The sequence below is a fragment of the Anopheles coustani genome, chromosome 3, assembly GCF_943734705.1.
Source record: "Anopheles coustani chromosome 3, idAnoCousDA_361_x.2, whole genome shotgun sequence".
Lineage (NCBI taxonomy): Eukaryota > Metazoa > Arthropoda > Insecta > Diptera > Culicidae > Anopheles > Anopheles coustani.
This window is the reverse complement of record NC_071288.1, coordinates 15,582,451-15,598,001: the sequence shown is the minus strand read 5'-3', so window position 1 is coordinate 15,598,001 and position 15,551 is coordinate 15,582,451. Positions and strand designations below refer to the sequence as shown.

Here is a 15,551-nt window from a genome sequence, read left to right as displayed (position 1 = left end):
TAAACTCTTGCACGTTGAAGATGGAGACACAGATCAGGGACACAACATTGCATCGAACGGGACCGGGGTTTTCAATACGGGCTAGAATGTACACAGTATACAAAGGTGATGTTATCAATCATCCTCTAGCCAACATTCAAATATAAGGAGGGTAGTTTTGGGGATTCCTGGGTGGTTTGTATGGGAATCCGAAGAAATTGTACCTTGAATGGAGACTACTTTTTACTATTACATCGTAGGACATTTTTTGGATCGCTATAATTCCAGCTTACACGTGGAAAGGGATGGTGATCTTCGTTTACGAGAAACATGCAAGCATAACAATATAGAACGTAATCATGCATGCAAAATTTAAAAAAAACTAATTTATTCAATGAGAACTACAAATCGGAATGATGCAAAGAAAGAATGGGAAAATGAAGTCAAATGAAACGTGCGTGTCAGTTTATTCTACCCACTGACGAAGACACAAAAAGTAAATTTAAAAATAAAAAGAACAAACTAGCACTGTAGTATTCTTTATTCGTATAGTAGTGTTATTTTTGTTGTTTTTCATGTAGTAAATCTAAGATAAATATAAACCATAAGTAAAGTTTCGTTATCGTTTTGATTATTTTTTTCTTCTTTCGTTTCGTCCACGTACGGGTCTCGTCTTTCTTATTTTTTCATGTTCCACTGTTTCTTGGCATGGTTGATTTTATGCTTTTCATCCAAACCTAATTATATCATCAAAAGCATCTAAGATTAGTGTTGCTGCTGCTCATAATGCACAGTTAGGAAAGTTCCTTTGTCCTTTTTGTAAATTAATTCAGTGCGTTGGAATAAAACGTACAAAAAACTCATGTTTCTTGTTTTTAAATTTTGTTGTTATCATTGCATAGAATACCTAAACAACTAATTTATCAATTATTTGGAGTGTGTCTCATCGAAGCTTAAATACTCAAACGTGCACATTGAGCCAGTGTATCCTTTGTTCAAAACTTAAGTAACGACTGGGAGAAGCAGCATTTACTTCGTGCTTCTAAATTCTTTTGGATAGTTCCTAACTCAAAGAAAATCAACAGTAGATGCATTGCGTTGCGCCGGTCTTTGATATTTTTACTTCTTGTACACTGTCACTTAACCTAATCGTAAAGGCCACAACGTAACTGTTACTCTTGCCAACTGTATTTGCTTCTCATCAGTTGGCCTAATAAACATCTGGGTTTTCATTTTTCAAATCAGTATATAGTTCACTAACTGTCACACAAAGTATAAAGAATCCTGGCGATAAATGACGCATACCACGACAAATGGGGAGTGCAAGTAATCTCGTGTTCCTCAGAGAAAACAAAAAGGTCGCTTCAATATACTAATCTTATGACTTTTCACACGGCTAAGTAAAAAATAGCCGTAATTGAAAGAAGAAAAATAATTAAGGGTAAAAATTAACGCAAATCAAACGAAGTAACAAAAGGAAAACAACTTGCCGACCCAAGGTAGGTCGGTAGGAAAACGATTTTAAACAATCTTAAGGTTCGAATGAAAAATTCACACGCATCACAAAACGCAGTTGAAAGGAAAGGCACTATAATTAATGATATCTTTAGAAGAAATGGAAAAATAATATTGACAATCTCTAGGCATAACGGGGGAGGAAACAGCACGTTGGGACGGAAATGCTTCATCTAAGGGCGTATGGGGCGGTCAAATTCGTAACAGTCGTACCAGAGGTCCCAAGGTACCAAAAGGAAGGGGAATAAATCGCAGTGCAATTAAATGGGTTTATTTTTCTGTGTTAATCGGGGATGTTTGATTGGAAAAGACGGCCCTAGATTCGGTGTCTGGTCAAGGGGCGCAATCGTTGTCGCTAGAACCGAACTAACACAACAACGGTGTGTGCAGAGTGTGTGTGTTAAAAGTGGACGTAATGAAAAGATGGAAGAAGGAGAAGAAAGGGCGAAACCACGAGTGGATCTAGTACCTGTTCAAAGTGCTCTGAACGGAGGCGCGGGCGGCACCGGCTGCCGCGTCCCGCACGATCGCATTGCCGAAGAATTGATTCTGGAACTCTTCACGGGCCTTGTTCATGGTAAGTTTCTCGCCGGATCGGTAGATCTGGTGGACCTGAGAACGAGAACAATATTGTTTAGCACGGTAGACGAAGGAAATGAAACCAAAAACCGACGAAACTACGTACCTTTGTCAGCATGAAAATATTTCCTGCGGCACAGGTTCCGTACGCAAGGGCGATGCACATGAGGAACAGCCCGACGACGACGCCCCAACCGGCACTAAATTGGCTGATGGCCATGATGACGCCACATGTGCCCGAACCGGGAAAGCCGACAGTTTGAATCGTGGTCACAAGCGCTTGGAAGGAGAATATGAAGAAGAACATCATAAAGTTGAAGCTGGAGTCCGTCTTGAAGGCCTTATATGCTGGACGATACCTATACAAAATGGAAAGAGAGGACAATGGCATAAGTCAAAATATTAAAGAAAAGGTGGTTTGCCACGGGCTACTTACCAGCAGAGAAAAGAGGCAGGGGTGAACAAGACGGCGTAGAAGATGGCCAACCCGAAGGTGCGAACTTCCCCCGAGTGGATCAGTATGACCAGTCCGCCGAGAATGTTAACCACCATCACCAGCGCGTAGAACATCCACAGATAGTAGAGTCGTTGGACTACCTTCTGGAACTCGACCGGAATATCGACGTTGATGTCGTGGTAGAAACACGGCTGCACCGGGCACATAGACGGCAGCGGGGGCCAATTGTTAGGGCGCTCGTTCGAACTGCGCATCATGTTTGCTTCCCGACGCTCCAGCTCCCGGGTTTTTCGCTCCAGCTCTTCTTGCGCCCGCTGGAGTAGAAGCGAAACAATAGCGAATTTAATATTCGATATATTATAAGTATTGACTAAGCCATAATCTATCAGTGAATAGGTGTTTCTGCATGCGATCTTTTTTTCTTCAATTGCTTAAACATGGATAAAATGACCCCATATATTTTGGTATGCGTGAAATGAAATTTGGAAAACTAAAATATTTAATACAATTTGACAACATTTCTTCCTTTTCGAAGAAGTAGCGACAAAATTGAAAATCAAAAAACGATCTTAATTAACCCAAATGCCATAAACCCCACACACCGGATGGGGAGATGATTAGTCATAGCACAAAAACAACTGCACCACCAAACTGTGTGCGTTTTCATGTTTTGATAAGAGTCCTATCGACGACACTCGGAAAGTCATGGAGCTTGAGATGATTGTCAAACCGTGGCGCAAAAAGAAAGGAAAAGCTGTTCAATCAATCCAATAAACTCCATGACAACGAGTATTTGTCCTGTTACTGTGGTAGATAAGACCCTTTTCTGGTCGATTTGTTGTCTATTATGACCTTGCTAAGTAAAAGATTAACGAGGAAAGGAAATACACTTTTTTTGTTGAGAAACTAAATTCGGTTAATAATCATTTGTACGCAAGCAAAGGATGATAAAATTAAATAGTGGGAGTGAAAAATAGCAAAAATAAGCTATGAAAACACGTAGAACATACCCGAAGATCCTATCGATAAGGCAACGATGGCAAAACGTGATCACGACGCCGATTGAAATGTCCACGAACAAGCGAATTTTCATAATTTCGTGCGTGTGCGATGAAATGTAATTGACAGAAAAAAGACATTAGACCATAGTTCGAGATTGGTGTGGTTACTGTAGGGAGGTGCATTAGTTTGTGTCCGTTAGGAACTCCCTGCACAACCATCATCCGTGCTACGTACCTCGAGCTCAGCGGTGGAGATTTGAGTCATTCCGGCGGGTTTACTTCCGCCAACGGACGTTGCGCCATTGCCGTTGGCCTGATACTGTGCTCCACTCGGATTGTAAACCGGTGGGGACTGTGTGGACGGGTGTAGGGTGGCCGGCTGATTCGCACCATTGGTACCGAGCACATTGCGGTCATTATCGAATGGCCGATAGTCGTCTAGTGTCTGTTGGAGGCTGGTGGTGTTTCTCGTTATCTGCTGTATTGATGGATCCTGCAAGGGAGGGCACATAAACGGAAATGTAGAATGAAATGCACAATCATCCCCTACAACGGTGCGTCACCCCGATCGTACCGCTTTCCAATGAAATCGATACCAAATCGATCAATACTTACCGCAAACGGGTTGTCAACCTCCGGCTCGCCGAACGGATTATCATTCAATCCAGCCATTGTGTGAGGAATTGGCCAGTCGTTGTCGTCTTCGCCGTCGGATGTTCAATCTGCTAAAGACGCAATCTGTGTGTCTGTGTCACTCGCACTTGTCAGCACAAGATGATTAACCGAATGCACTTGATTGTGGTGTCACTTTCTTCCTCGTATATTTTAAAGATGGTAGTAGGCTAATCGAAGAGTAGCGAAGAAAAAAAACGTTTACTCACAAGCGATACACAGAAAACACAGAACTAGAACGCAGAGGCGTTTCGATCGATCTTGGGGTACCTTTTTCTCTTCTCAACCCACAACGGCTACGTCACTGGAGTGTTATCAGTCCGGCTTCGTGTAATTGAACGCAACTAGCGTTATCTTAGTCAACACTAAAATCCTTTGTTTCAACTTCCAGCATCCACTGTGCAGGGAAATAACATTACAGTTATATTCTGGAACACGAAGTACGTCTCACAACTGTTAGTAAAGTTGCTTCGTCTGAGCAGCTGGAAAGCGATATTCTACAAACTCTTCCCTTTTTTCCTCAGAAACCAATATGCATGAAACATCACAGGTAGATCGGTCTTTTTGTTCTTGTCAAACTGCTGTCATTTTTGACATGTTCTGTCTTCTGTGGAATTTCGATTTGAAAATGGTAACGAAACAATTTCCGATAAAAATTATTGCAGTTTGATTTAACACTGTTTAACATGTTTAAAAACATTTTTGGGTTTTTATCAACGTTTCCCACGTTTTTTTTTCCAGCAGCTGCGAGCTATCATCGATGTTTATCAAATCAAAATTAGAACATAATGGCAATATTGAGCAATTTTTAGGACGATGCCCAATTGTCGACGTCGCTGTGGTTGGATGGATTGGGTCTCCTTTTTAATTATTTGTTTAGAAGAGCCGACAGTTAAATCTCTTTCATTCCTTTTTCAAACAAGTAAGTAATGGCTAGGGGGGACATAGGGGTCCGCGACAGCCAAGGTGGACCGGACCCTCCCCTGTACGAGAGGACTGACTATCCACATACAACAGGGAAACAAGTCTCGTAAGCCCTTAACGGACAGGTCGTTACGCCAAGAAGAAGAGGAAATCATGACTGAAAGTGTAGGGGCTTATCAGCAGCCTTAATTTTCAAAGTTCTGCTTTCAAACTTTTATTTGTTTTCGATAGATGGATAAATATCTTGTTAAATGAAGAATATTGCCAATAAAACTGTGACAAAACAGATAACGTATCTATCTTAAACATCATCTTCATCTTCGTCATCATCATCGTCACCGTCGCTTTCCATTTCTTCATCATTTTCGCTGGGTTTCGATTTCTTCACAAACGAGTTTCCTGACGCATCATCATCCATCGGAGTGTAATCATTGTCCTCTTGGAACTCCACATCCGCCTCATGCACCAGACTCTGGCCAATTTCCACATCGCGGCAGCGTCCAGCTATCAGCTCTCGTCGGATTTCTGGGGTGATTTTCTTGTGGGACTTTTTCCTGCGAATGTCGAAGCGTAATGTTAATATCCTTTATATTGTTTAATTTTAATTAATTTTAAAACCCTTACCTCAACAGCTGCATCAAAGCATCTTTCTGCTCCGAAGAAATATCATTCTTGTACCACTGGGCAAAGGATAGCAAAGCCTTGTGCCATAGTGTGGGTAGTTCTCGTTTATCCTGCTCGAACTTGAGAAAATGGAAAACAGCTGCGTCAACGACGCGATATGGTAGTGCATAGCGTTTGTCTAGAATGATGCGGATAAACACCGAACAGGCACCGGAATATTCCATTTCGCAGATTTTGAGCAAGCAAGCCGAAATGTGAAGAGCCGGAATCTTGGTGGTGCTAATGATGCTGCCAAAGATAATCGCTTCGCGTAAAGTACAGTCGCCGGACTCAAGGAGAGGCAGGATGATACCCTTCATGAAACCAGCCGGTTTGTACAGCGCTAGCTTCAGCGCCCGGTAAAGGTAAAAGTTCAGCCGACCATACTCTGCCAGGTCATCACGTACTCGTGGCAACAGTACAAGATTGTAGAAACGTTGTGCCATGTACTGCGTCAAACTGGAGGAAAATATTCTCACCGCTTGGAACATGGCAGCGGCACTCCAATTTTGTGGCTCCGTAATGTAGAGAAACTGCTCCCAGTTTCGCAGCTTCGGAATAAGCTTGAATGCTTTCGGCATCTTTCCGTTGCGGTAGCGTTTCAGTACGTCCCGCACGCCTTCATACATTTCACGCACTCGAGGATCTATCTCTTCCAGCTGCAGTGATCCGTTGTCGGTAAACTGAGTTTGAATTTCAGTTTGTTTTTCTGATATTTTTTCTAGAATTAAGTCCGCAAGCGTACGTGTCTTCGCTCCATCCCTAAGGATACAGATAAAAACAGTATTATTATTAACAAGTTCATCACTAGGAGCACGCTTCAATCTCACTTGTTCTGAAACATCTCAAATGCACGTTCATCTTCCTCGTTGATTTTGATATCATCAAACAATTCCTGTCCATCGACATCGGCCTCACCCTGTCCATCTTCCAGGTCGGATTCATCGGAAGATCCTCTGTCTACAGGGAAATACGGACAAATATTACACCGAGCTGTTGCAATTGTTCAGCGAATAGATTGTTGCCTTACCATCCAATCGATGCCTCTTTTTGACCGTAGACGACTCCGCTAGCGTTGGCCCAAACGAATCACCGAGGAGATTTAGTTCGGCTTGTTGTTTTCGAGCTTCCTTCAATATCTTCATGGACGACTTCGAGTCAACGTAATCGCGTTCCTCTGCACGCAGCCGAACCTTCGGTTGTTTCGATTTCTTCGATACCCGACCTTCATTTATTTGGTCTGCGAGGGCAGTGCTAGGCCCGGGAATGCTTTTAATACGATGTGTTTTCGATTTGCCCATTTTACAATGGATAGAAACAGTATTTTAAACACCGGGCAAACAATAGGCGAGCGATCCAAAACAAAACCTCGTGCGACTGATTTGCACGAAGCGTCAAGAAATTGATGTCAAATGGAATTGTCAAACGATTTCGTTGAAATATGAAACACCCTGTTCCCTTTGATTGTTTATAAACAGTTCAAAAAGTGTTTTGCGACCAGCGGACCGTTTTTTGATTTAATATCAATCGAAATGATAAAACGGGCGTTTATTTTATGTACTCCCCATGGTGACGCACTAATACACAATGGCAAGGTACACAAATGTAAATCCGAAGGTATGTGTAGAATATATTTTTATTGCTGTCTTGCTTGTAATGATACAATCGAAAAAACTGTAGATGGATTAAAAGAATTTATCGTCGAAAGAGCTTTACTTGAAAACGTTGGCAATGAACCGTTCCTCGTCATGATTGATGGTACAGTGTACAGCATCCCTACTGATGAATACATTCCTGTGCACGAAGACAAAGCACCTCTTGGCGGACAAGATCCTACACTTAAGTCATCGTTAAAAACTCGCCACCAGCAAACAATATACCAACGGTTCGGTAATCTGAGGTGGTCTGTCTCGGCGACGCGAAAATTTATCCAACTCCTTCGCCAATGTGGCGACGAAAACGGGCAAAATGCATTCGTCACTAAGCGTGATATATGGCGCTACATTGCTTCGCAGATGTCCAAACGTGGCTACCAGTTGGATGAAACACAAGTGGAAAATCGTCTTAAGTCGTGCATCGAGTGTTTAAGAACTCCTCTGCCATAAATTCACCTACAAAGAAATCCTTTGTGATGCACCACTTTGGGAGATATAAATGTCTTTTTTTAATTTATTCTTTTTCATTTCCTCAATATTAAAACCGTCCTAATGTATGTCTGATAGGGAACTGCATGAATTATTCGCCAGCAAACGTGGTACCGCGGGTCACTTATTCATTGAAACCCTTGATGAGCTGATAGCCGATACGAGGGATGATCACTTAGACGTTGTTAAGTTGAAAATCAGACGATTCACTTCGTAGATTATTTTGACCGCTACACTCGCTGGTATTCTGCCACCCAATCCGAAAGATCGAAACGATCAACTCTCCCCATCTGTTGCATAGGCCTCCGTCATAAGCTTGAGGCAACTAGCTTGATGGTAATAGAGAGTCAGAGACTTCGACAATTTTGTCCCCCGGCAGATATCAGTAATCCTTCCCCTACTTTTATTTAAAAAACCGTTACCACGCGGAATAGCAAGCTAGGAGGTCTACCTTCGCGGGGCCTGTTTGCTAGAACGCGCCGTAACAGACGTGAAAGCCATTTCGACGAACACCATCTACAGGAAGAGCCCCCGGGAATCAATCAAAGTCTAATGAGCACTCTGGAAGAAATGGAGGACGCCATCTATACCCTCAGTCAAAAAATCGAAGAAGAGTCGTTGGGCACTGAAGAACTTCTACACGAAGTGCGACGATTAGCTGCGGCTAGTGGCATTATTAGAAAGAAACTTACCGAACGATCTTTGGGCAGCGAAAAGGCTAACATAAATTGAAAGAGGCGAAACCTAAGCCTCGCATGGATTCCTAATAAAGAAGGATGCACGCCGGAATTTTAATTATTTTGATTTGTTTATTTATCGACTTCGCGTTCGTATGTTCGTGTTTGTATGGAAGTAAAAACTAACTAAATACGAAAAATCTATTGGTTTTACAAGAAATAGTTGATGTACAGAACGACTGAAGTAGATATTAAATAAATATCGTCTTAAATGATAACGTTTCGAGCCACGTGGATGTACATGTAGTTTGGCTTGCGTGGATACGTTTACACGAATAAACTTCAATCAAAAAGGCTCATTGAAGCTGTTTTTCTGAAACTTTCCCTGGCGAAGGTGATTGGGACAAGTTCATTCAGCTGGTTGACTACTGCTGATTAAAAATAGCTTACCCTACAAAGTAACGGCTACAGATTGAAAATTAAAAAACAAAAACGTCCCAACACAACAGAAACCAAACACGACACCAGAACGTAACGCGCTCATATAGTCTCAGGTGACTGGTGTGGTTTACCCTTTCTTCGGTTTCGTTTGTGTTCTATTTATGTGTAGTTTTTAAATCTTTTCTATGCAAGATGGCACCCTTCATAAACTAGCAACATCACACGGCTTAAACAATGGGCCTACATTCAACGCCGATCCACTCTGACCAACCCGATATCTCCCGAAGGGTTGAAGGTCTGGCCCACGGATTTTGGCGCATTGTGGACATCCTCGCATCATCCTCTTTTGACGACGATGAGCTTTCGTTGCGTTTACCCCCTCCTCTTCTGCACGCCGCCCCATGCGATTCTTATTGACACTATAATACTAATATAAGTCCTAAAAGTTTTGACATATTCTACACTGTGTTCGTCAAACATTTACCAAGTGCTTGCAGCTTGGGACCTTTTTTTTCCTACGTTCACCTTTCTTATGTGTATTATTTTTTTTTCTTAACTGTTCAGTTCCGCTTTCCATAATTTCTTGCACATATCTCGATCCAATCCTCAAAAGGCTACCGAAGGAAAAGTTATTGGGAGAGTAAGTAGACGAACAAAATCGCTTTTTGATCTACGAACCCGAATGAAATCGGTGAGAAAAAAATGAAGCAGAAGAGGAATAAAAAAATTGGAAGTGAAATGCTGGACGTTGTGCGTTATTTCTATTGAAACACTAACATTTCGGCGCTGTCCAAAATTCACCAACTAATCATAACGTCATTCTACTCTAAACCTAATGTTTTTCACCGATGAGCATTATGAAAACAGCAAATAGCACATGTGGCCAGATCTTTCCCATCGCTCGAGAACTTTTCATTTACCTATACGTTAACTCATCGTTTCAGTCCACCGTACTCTTTCTAATTCAATAGATTAATACAACTCTCATTCCTTCAAAATATCTTTAAATAATTGTCTTTTGCTGAAGTGTAAGTGTTTCTAATTACTCTGAGCTTATGATTCGGCTTGTAAAATACTGTAAAGTTGCGCTTTTATGCTGTGGCATCTATGTGTGTTGGAGCGTCGCAGGGAAAAACGGAAAAGCATTTAAATTCCCCATAGATTCGTTTGCGAGAATGGTGCGAGAAGGTCTTGGTTGTACTGAAAGTCAAACTCTGAAGCTCAAACTGCATCTTCTTATCTTAAATCCGCATTCCTTTCATGTCTTAAACAGTAGTAAATTGACCCAAAAATCGTGCACGTGTTTGCCTGACTCCTCCCTCGTTTTTGCTTTTTCTTTACAGCCCATCGTTTATTTGCGTTCTTCTGTGTGATTTTTATCCATGAACGTTCAACGGAACAGAAAAAAACGAAAACTTTAAAACTGTGCATGGTCTAATGTCAACAAAAACACGATTGTGACTATAACATTCCAATTGATTTTGCATTCTATTTCTTTCGTATTTCCATTTTTCATTTGTTTATTCCAATCCACTGTTCAGTTCAATTGTTTTGTAACCTGTCCTCCATTAACCGACGATTTTGTATGATCGGTATTTTTTTCTCCCCATTATGTTTTCATCAACAGTTGCTAATGATTTGAGCTGAGTTTGTTTTTTAATCGTTAATCTTTTTCGTTCTGTGTGTTGCGTGCGAATTATTTTGGTTTGAATCTAACATTCTAATTCTCATAGAATAAATCTTAAATCGACTTGTAACTTCCTTGTGTCACACAACAGACCATCTCTCCATTACGCGTTCCTCCCAATGCTTTGACTTCGTATTCCTGGCGATTTTACTTTAGTTTTTGTTATGAAAAAAGTGTTTCGTCACTAACGGCTAAACTATTTTGTTTGTTGAAAAAACCCCCCCCCCCCCATACCTTAACCTGTCCCGATATTACCGGTTGTAACTTTATAATGCTTCAATCTTTTTCATATATATATATATATATATGCTTAATATAAGTTTTTACGATACATACGTCTATCGTTTTTGAATGCAATATTTTCAACGAGAGATTTCCTTGTTGGCTCCATCAGCTATGATTAGAATTTGATTTGCTTTGAGAATGAATGAATGGTTTTTGCTTTTCGTTTGCTGCATTGACCCGCTGTCGGTTAATTAGGTCTGTATCCGTGGGTGAAAGTGGATTCGAGTTCGTTTGCGTAAGTTTGTTTTAGTTTTAAATTTCTATTTACTATTTCACCTGTAGTCTTTCAGCTACTCTGGAATTTATTCATACTTATTAGTGGCGACTCATTATTTTAAACTTTAAAGTTCTATATTACTTTTTCATAATGGGATTTGGTATAAAAATGTGTGTATGTGTGTTTTCATTCGCCTTCTTCCTACCGTTCATTTTGTTTGCACTTAATTCTATTACTCACACTGCTATTACTATTTGGAACATATTAGGAAAAAATTAAGAGTAAAAAAATCACCAAAGATGACGCAACCATAAACTAGATAAGAAACTGACAATAAAACCTGCACGTTTTAAACATTCTTTTAAAAGGTTATTTTAAAATGCTCATTAAAACGATTTTTTTCATTTTTTCCAAAGTCAGTAGAAATTATGCAGAAGCACAAACTATTATGACTAAATATCTTTTCTTAGACAAAATTAAAAAAACAAATGCAAGGTACACCTGTTGGAATCAATCTACCGAGGACGAACGTTGGGGCTCATCATGTTTGTCTTTTCCAATTACAACTCTCAATTGTCTCAATGTTCGAACACGACTGGTTCATTGCTAAATTTGAATGTTTTTAGTATTGTTCCATCATGCTTTATCTCTCGTGGATTCCCAAATGATTTTTTTATATAACTTGTGTTAGATGCTTCATTGTTTGCATTTGTTTGCTGTTGTTGTTTCAATGTTTCACTCATAAGTCTTGATTTTGTTTCATAGTAAAAGTTTGACCCTTCTATTCGATCCAAACCAAATTCTTTTACATTCTATGTATCGTTTCTTATTCATTGTGAGTTAGTATTCTCTTGCTTCCATCAAGGAATGTTGCATTGTGGTAATGTGGAATTTTAGACCTTATCCTTTCGCGGGACTTCTGTTTTTTTTTTGCGCCAGCCAACTCTATATGAACTTTATATTTTAATTCTTTTTTCTGACTTTTCGTTTGCTTTGTGTGAATATCTTTTTTTCGCTATTTTTTGTTTGTTGTTGACATTTTTATGATTGCTCTACTTTACTCTGAAAAGACAGTATTTGATAACATTAACAGTAAAATTGATCGCTTTTATTCCGATAGCGTACCTCCTTTTCACCCATTCTGTCGCATTTTCTTATGTACACCTATGACATTCATTCCATCAACAATCAGCCTGTGTAAAAATTGAGTTTTGGTTCGTGAGATTATTTTGCCCTGTCCGCCTCCACCACGCCTGGTACTGCATGGACCACAATGCCACCTTTTTTTTTCATTCGGCTGTCTTGTGGTTGCCTATTTTCGTGTTTTCGATTTGTTCGTGGCTCCTGTTTTATTTCCGTCGGATTTTTTTTAGCTCTCCCTCTATCTGTTTCTCTTTATGATTTCTACTCCTTTCCGATCTTCACTGTGATAAAATACGCATAATGCATAACTGGATTGGCCTCCCTTCCGGACTTCGCACACTTCCGGTTTATTGCTGACACGCCTTCCATCGAGTGGAAGGGAAAAATGTCGAAATTTTCGCGGTTACGTATCGTTCCGGTTTACGTACGAGAAACATTTTTGTTTTTTTTAATGATTTGCATCGAGTTTCGAAATGTTTGTATAATGTAAGACTACGAGTGAAAGATAAAAGGATCAGAAAAACATGTCTGACTGGAAGAAGAAACGTTTTCCTTTTAGCGCTCGCGATCAAATTGCGTGTTATGATGCGGCTTGGAGGAGAAGCCTGCTCACTCCGTTCTCCGGTCGCTCCACCTGATAATCTTCCCGGGTTTTCGCTTCGCTTCGATCAGGAGTGTGGTGTAAAGTCGAACTTAGGCGGCATAAGAACAAACTTAAAAGTCAAACCTTTCTCACAATTCTGTCACCGAGTAGAGATCGTTGTTGGCCTGCAGACCACCGCGCTGCAGTGAGCGGTAGTAAACGTTCGGGTTTTTGCTGTTGGCCGTTGCGCTGCCGTGGCTAGAGTCATGATGATACTCGTGGCTGCTGTTGCGATGATGATGGCTACGTTCCGAACGGTCTCGATCGCGGTCTCGGTCCCGGTCCCTATCACGATCCCGATCGCGATGATCTCGATCACGTTCTCTATCACGATCTCGATCCCGTTCCCGATCCCGATCTCGGTCACGATCTCGGTCACGATCTCGATCTCGATCTCGATCCCGATCCCGATCCCGATCTCGATCCCGATCCCGATCCCGATCTCGGTCTCGTACGCGATGGTGATCAGGATGATCTCGGTCACGATCCCGATCACGTTCTCGTTGCTCCCGTTCCCGCTCCCGTTGCTCCCTTTCTCGCGTTTCGTTGGGACGTGTTTTACTGAGGATGCTCTTCGGCTGTTGCTGGTGTTGACCACCGCTGCTCGTTGAGCCGAACGAGTTCGATTGACCCTGTTGCTGGTATTGTTGCTGCTGTTGCTGCTGTTGCTGCTGCTGCTGCTGGGGATAATGATGATGATGATGATTTTTCGGAAGCGTCTGATAGTTGGCCACCATTGAGCCACTGGGTGGGGGCGGTCCACCACCGCTGGACGATGAATGATGGCTTTTCGCCTTCTCGATATTGCTCGGCTTGGAGTGCGGTATGTGAGGAGGTTGATCGATACTGCTACTTCCACCGGAGTACGACCGATTGCGGCTGCCGGAGCTCGCAGATTGATTGCGTTCGTAGTTCATAAACGTACTACTGCTGCTGTTACCGGCGCTGTTGTTGGCACTTGCCATTGCTTGCTGCTGGTGCTGCAGCTGCTGCTGCTGCTGCGGTAAATGCTCCCGCTGCCAGGGTTGCTGCGTGAGCTGATGGTATTGCTTGAAATGCAGCTGGTTCTGGAGCTGCTGCTGGATCGCGTTGAAGCTGCTCGTCGACATGCCACCACCACCGTACTGAGAAGCATGGGAGGAGGATTTACCACTGTGGGCGACTACGGCTCCCGGTTGCTGGTTGCTGTGATGGTGATGGTGGGACTGGGCGGAAGGTGGTGGTGGTGGTGGTTGAGGTAACGGTTGCTGAGGCCGCGAGGATGGCAGTGGTGGGCCAGCACTGGAGGACGCTAGTGCCGCAGCCCGGCTCTGGTACTGAGCATCGTCTTTGTGGCGATTCTTCGGTGGCAACATCGGTGGGGTCACTTTAGGCGGTATCGTGGGTTTCCCTGTGAGCGCTGTCGGGGTTCCGACGGACAGTCCGCCGCCACTGTTTTGCTGCTGTAGCTGCTGCTTGTGTGGCCGTTGCAGTGAACGGTATTGGTTCAGGGTAGCCGCGCACAGCGGTTGCTGGTTATTTTTAATTGAGCTTCCACCGCCACCACCACCGCCGGCACTTGTGGGAATGTCCGGCAGTGGTTGATTAATGATGGATACATTCGAGCGGGTCGTTGTCGTTGAGGCGATGGACGGTGGTGGACTAGCAAACGCCGATCCTGCCCCTGTCTCTTGATACAGCTGATTTGTGCTCGACAGCGACCTGTGATGAGTTTGTTGCTGCTGCAACTGCAGCTGTTGTTGTTGCTGCTGCTGCTGCTGTTGATGCTGTTGCTGTAATTGCTGTTGCTGCTGTTGCTGATGAGCTGATTGCGCGGAATGGTGATAACTCGCCCCACTGCCCTCGCGCTGATGATGGTAGGATGATGTATCGATGCTGTAGACCGTCGGCGCATAGCGCTGCTGGTGCTGATTATCCAAGTTGCTTTCCTTCTTCAGTATCGATGTGGTCACCGTGGTTGGTGCGGTCGATGTTTCCGTGTAGCCACTGCCCGGCTTCTTGTACGGTAGTGTGGCACAAGAGTACGACGTCGACGACTGTTGGCTGTACTCCTTCGACACCGTCGAGATGGCGAGCTTTGGTTCGGAACGCTCCCCTCCTCCTCCACCACCGCCACCCGATGCGGCCAATTGACGGTCCTGGTGATGTTGCTTGTATTGCTGCGTTTGACTTTGGCTCAGTATCGGTTGCTGAACGTTCTTCAGGTTCGGACTTGGACTCGTACCGGAACGGGTACCTGGTGCTCCGTGATGACCACCGCCAGCCCCACCCACACCACCTGCGGTCGCGCTAAGGCTCAGGGATCCTCCGTAGCGCCCACCGTGCCGCAGAGTAGCACACTTGTTCACGTTCGCCGTGACATTATTCACTGTATTGCGGATTGCTTTTGGTCCGATGCTGACGTACTTTGGGTCAAACCGGTTAAAACCGTTGTTGGAGATGTCGCGCGGATCCTTATCGGAGAGCGTTGCAGTTGATGCTGTCAGTTTCTTATCTAAAAACACAAAAAAACATCATCATAAAC

The 15,551-nt window shown here is 42.9% G+C and overlaps 4 protein-coding genes across 10 annotated transcripts in view; 1 reads left to right on the top strand and 3 right to left on the bottom strand.

Annotated features, from left to right (window-relative positions):
- Nucleotides 1-1,559: 1,559 nt before the first annotated feature.
- LOC131269442 (secretory carrier-associated membrane protein 5A) lies at nucleotides 1,560-4,699 on the bottom strand. Of its 3 annotated transcripts, none has more exons than XM_058272006.1 (6): nucleotides 4,474-4,699; nucleotides 4,147-4,373; nucleotides 3,748-4,009; nucleotides 2,510-2,834; nucleotides 2,180-2,432; nucleotides 1,560-2,106 (listed from the first exon to the last, which is right to left on the bottom strand). In XM_058272006.1, the coding sequence occupies exons 2-6, from the start codon at nucleotides 4,201-4,203 to the stop codon at nucleotides 1,957-1,959; spliced, it is 1,047 nt and encodes a 348-aa protein (XP_058127989.1). In that variant the 5' UTR covers nucleotides 4,204-4,373; nucleotides 4,474-4,699; the 3' UTR covers nucleotides 1,560-1,956. The 3 variants fall into 3 exon arrangements, with proteins under 3 accessions (XP_058127989.1, XP_058127820.1, XP_058127904.1); XM_058271837.1 differs by having other exon boundaries at nucleotides 3,748-4,024; nucleotides 4,474-4,698; XM_058271921.1 differs by having other exon boundaries at nucleotides 2,510-2,844; nucleotides 3,767-4,024; nucleotides 4,474-4,698.
- Nucleotides 4,700-5,292: 593 nt separating this feature from the next.
- LOC131269150 (bystin) lies at nucleotides 5,293-7,156 on the bottom strand. Its single transcript, XM_058271517.1, has 4 exons — nucleotides 6,821-7,156; nucleotides 6,621-6,750; nucleotides 5,752-6,552; nucleotides 5,293-5,681 (listed from the first exon to the last, which is right to left on the bottom strand). Exons 1-4 carry the CDS (start codon nucleotides 7,089-7,091, stop codon nucleotides 5,429-5,431), a joined length of 1,455 nt encoding a protein of 484 aa, XP_058127500.1. The 5' UTR covers nucleotides 7,092-7,156; the 3' UTR covers nucleotides 5,293-5,428.
- A 149-nt stretch (nucleotides 7,157-7,305) lies between these two features.
- LOC131269916 (uncharacterized) lies at nucleotides 7,306-7,920 on the top strand. Its single transcript, XM_058272386.1, has 3 exons — nucleotides 7,306-7,407; nucleotides 7,471-7,695; nucleotides 7,752-7,920. Exons 1-3 carry the CDS (start codon nucleotides 7,323-7,325, stop codon nucleotides 7,772-7,774), a joined length of 333 nt encoding a protein of 110 aa, XP_058128369.1. The 5' UTR covers nucleotides 7,306-7,322; the 3' UTR covers nucleotides 7,775-7,920.
- Nucleotides 7,921-12,105: 4,185 nt separating this feature from the next.
- LOC131268288 (protein tweety-2-like) overlaps nucleotides 12,106-15,551 on the bottom strand; it is a 45,005-nt gene continuing 41,559 nt past the window's right edge. For 4 of the 5 annotated variants that reach the window (XM_058270816.1, XM_058270950.1, XM_058270823.1 and 1 more), the window contains exon 9: nucleotides 15,448-15,521. Coding sequence is in view for 1 of the 5 variants with exons in the window: in XM_058270809.1 (XP_058126792.1) it covers nucleotides 13,117-15,521 (2,405 nt within the window). In the remaining 4 variants the exon portion in view is untranslated. Of the gene's footprint in view, nucleotides 15,522-15,551 lie in introns of all 5 variants that reach the window. The other variant, XM_058270809.1, reaches the window with a different exon arrangement.

What these genes read in the sequence shown, in the direction of transcription:
- LOC131269442 (XM_058271837.1), bottom strand. Translation starts at nt 4,203, where the DNA reads ATGGCTGGATTGAATGATAATCCGTTCGGCGAGCCGGAGGTTGACAAC. An exon ending in AGGTTGACAACCCGTTTGCG is followed by an intron (nt 4,025 to 4,146) that starts GTAAGTATTGAT and finishes CCTCCCTTGCAG; the next exon opens with GATCCATCAATACAGCAGAT. An exon ending in CCTGCCTCTTTTCTCTGCTG is followed by an intron (nt 2,433 to 2,509) that starts GTAAGTAGCCCG and finishes CATTTTGTATAG; the next exon opens with GTATCGTCCAGCATATAAGG.
- LOC131269150 (XM_058271517.1), bottom strand. Translation starts at nt 7,091, where the DNA reads ATGGGCAAATCGAAAACACATCGTATTAAAAGCATTCCCGGGCCTAGC. An exon ending in TTTGAGATGTTTCAGAACAA is followed by an intron (nt 6,553 to 6,620) that starts GTGAGATTGAAG and finishes CTGTATCCTTAG; the next exon opens with GGATGGAGCGAAGACACGTA. An exon ending in GCTTTGATGCAGCTGTTGAG is followed by an intron (nt 5,682 to 5,751) that starts GTAAGGGTTTTA and finishes CGACATTCGCAG; the next exon opens with GAAAAAGTCCCACAAGAAAA.
- LOC131269916 (XM_058272386.1), top strand. Translation starts at nt 7,323, where the DNA reads ATGATAAAACGGGCGTTTATTTTATGTACTCCCCATGGTGACGCACTA. An exon ending in ACACAAATGTAAATCCGAAG is followed by an intron (nt 7,408 to 7,470) that starts GTATGTGTAGAA and finishes AAAAAACTGTAG; the next exon opens with ATGGATTAAAAGAATTTATC. An exon ending in GTTCGGTAATCTGAGGTGGT is followed by an intron (nt 7,696 to 7,751) that starts CTGTCTCGGCGA and finishes GGCGACGAAAAC; the next exon opens with GGGCAAAATGCATTCGTCAC.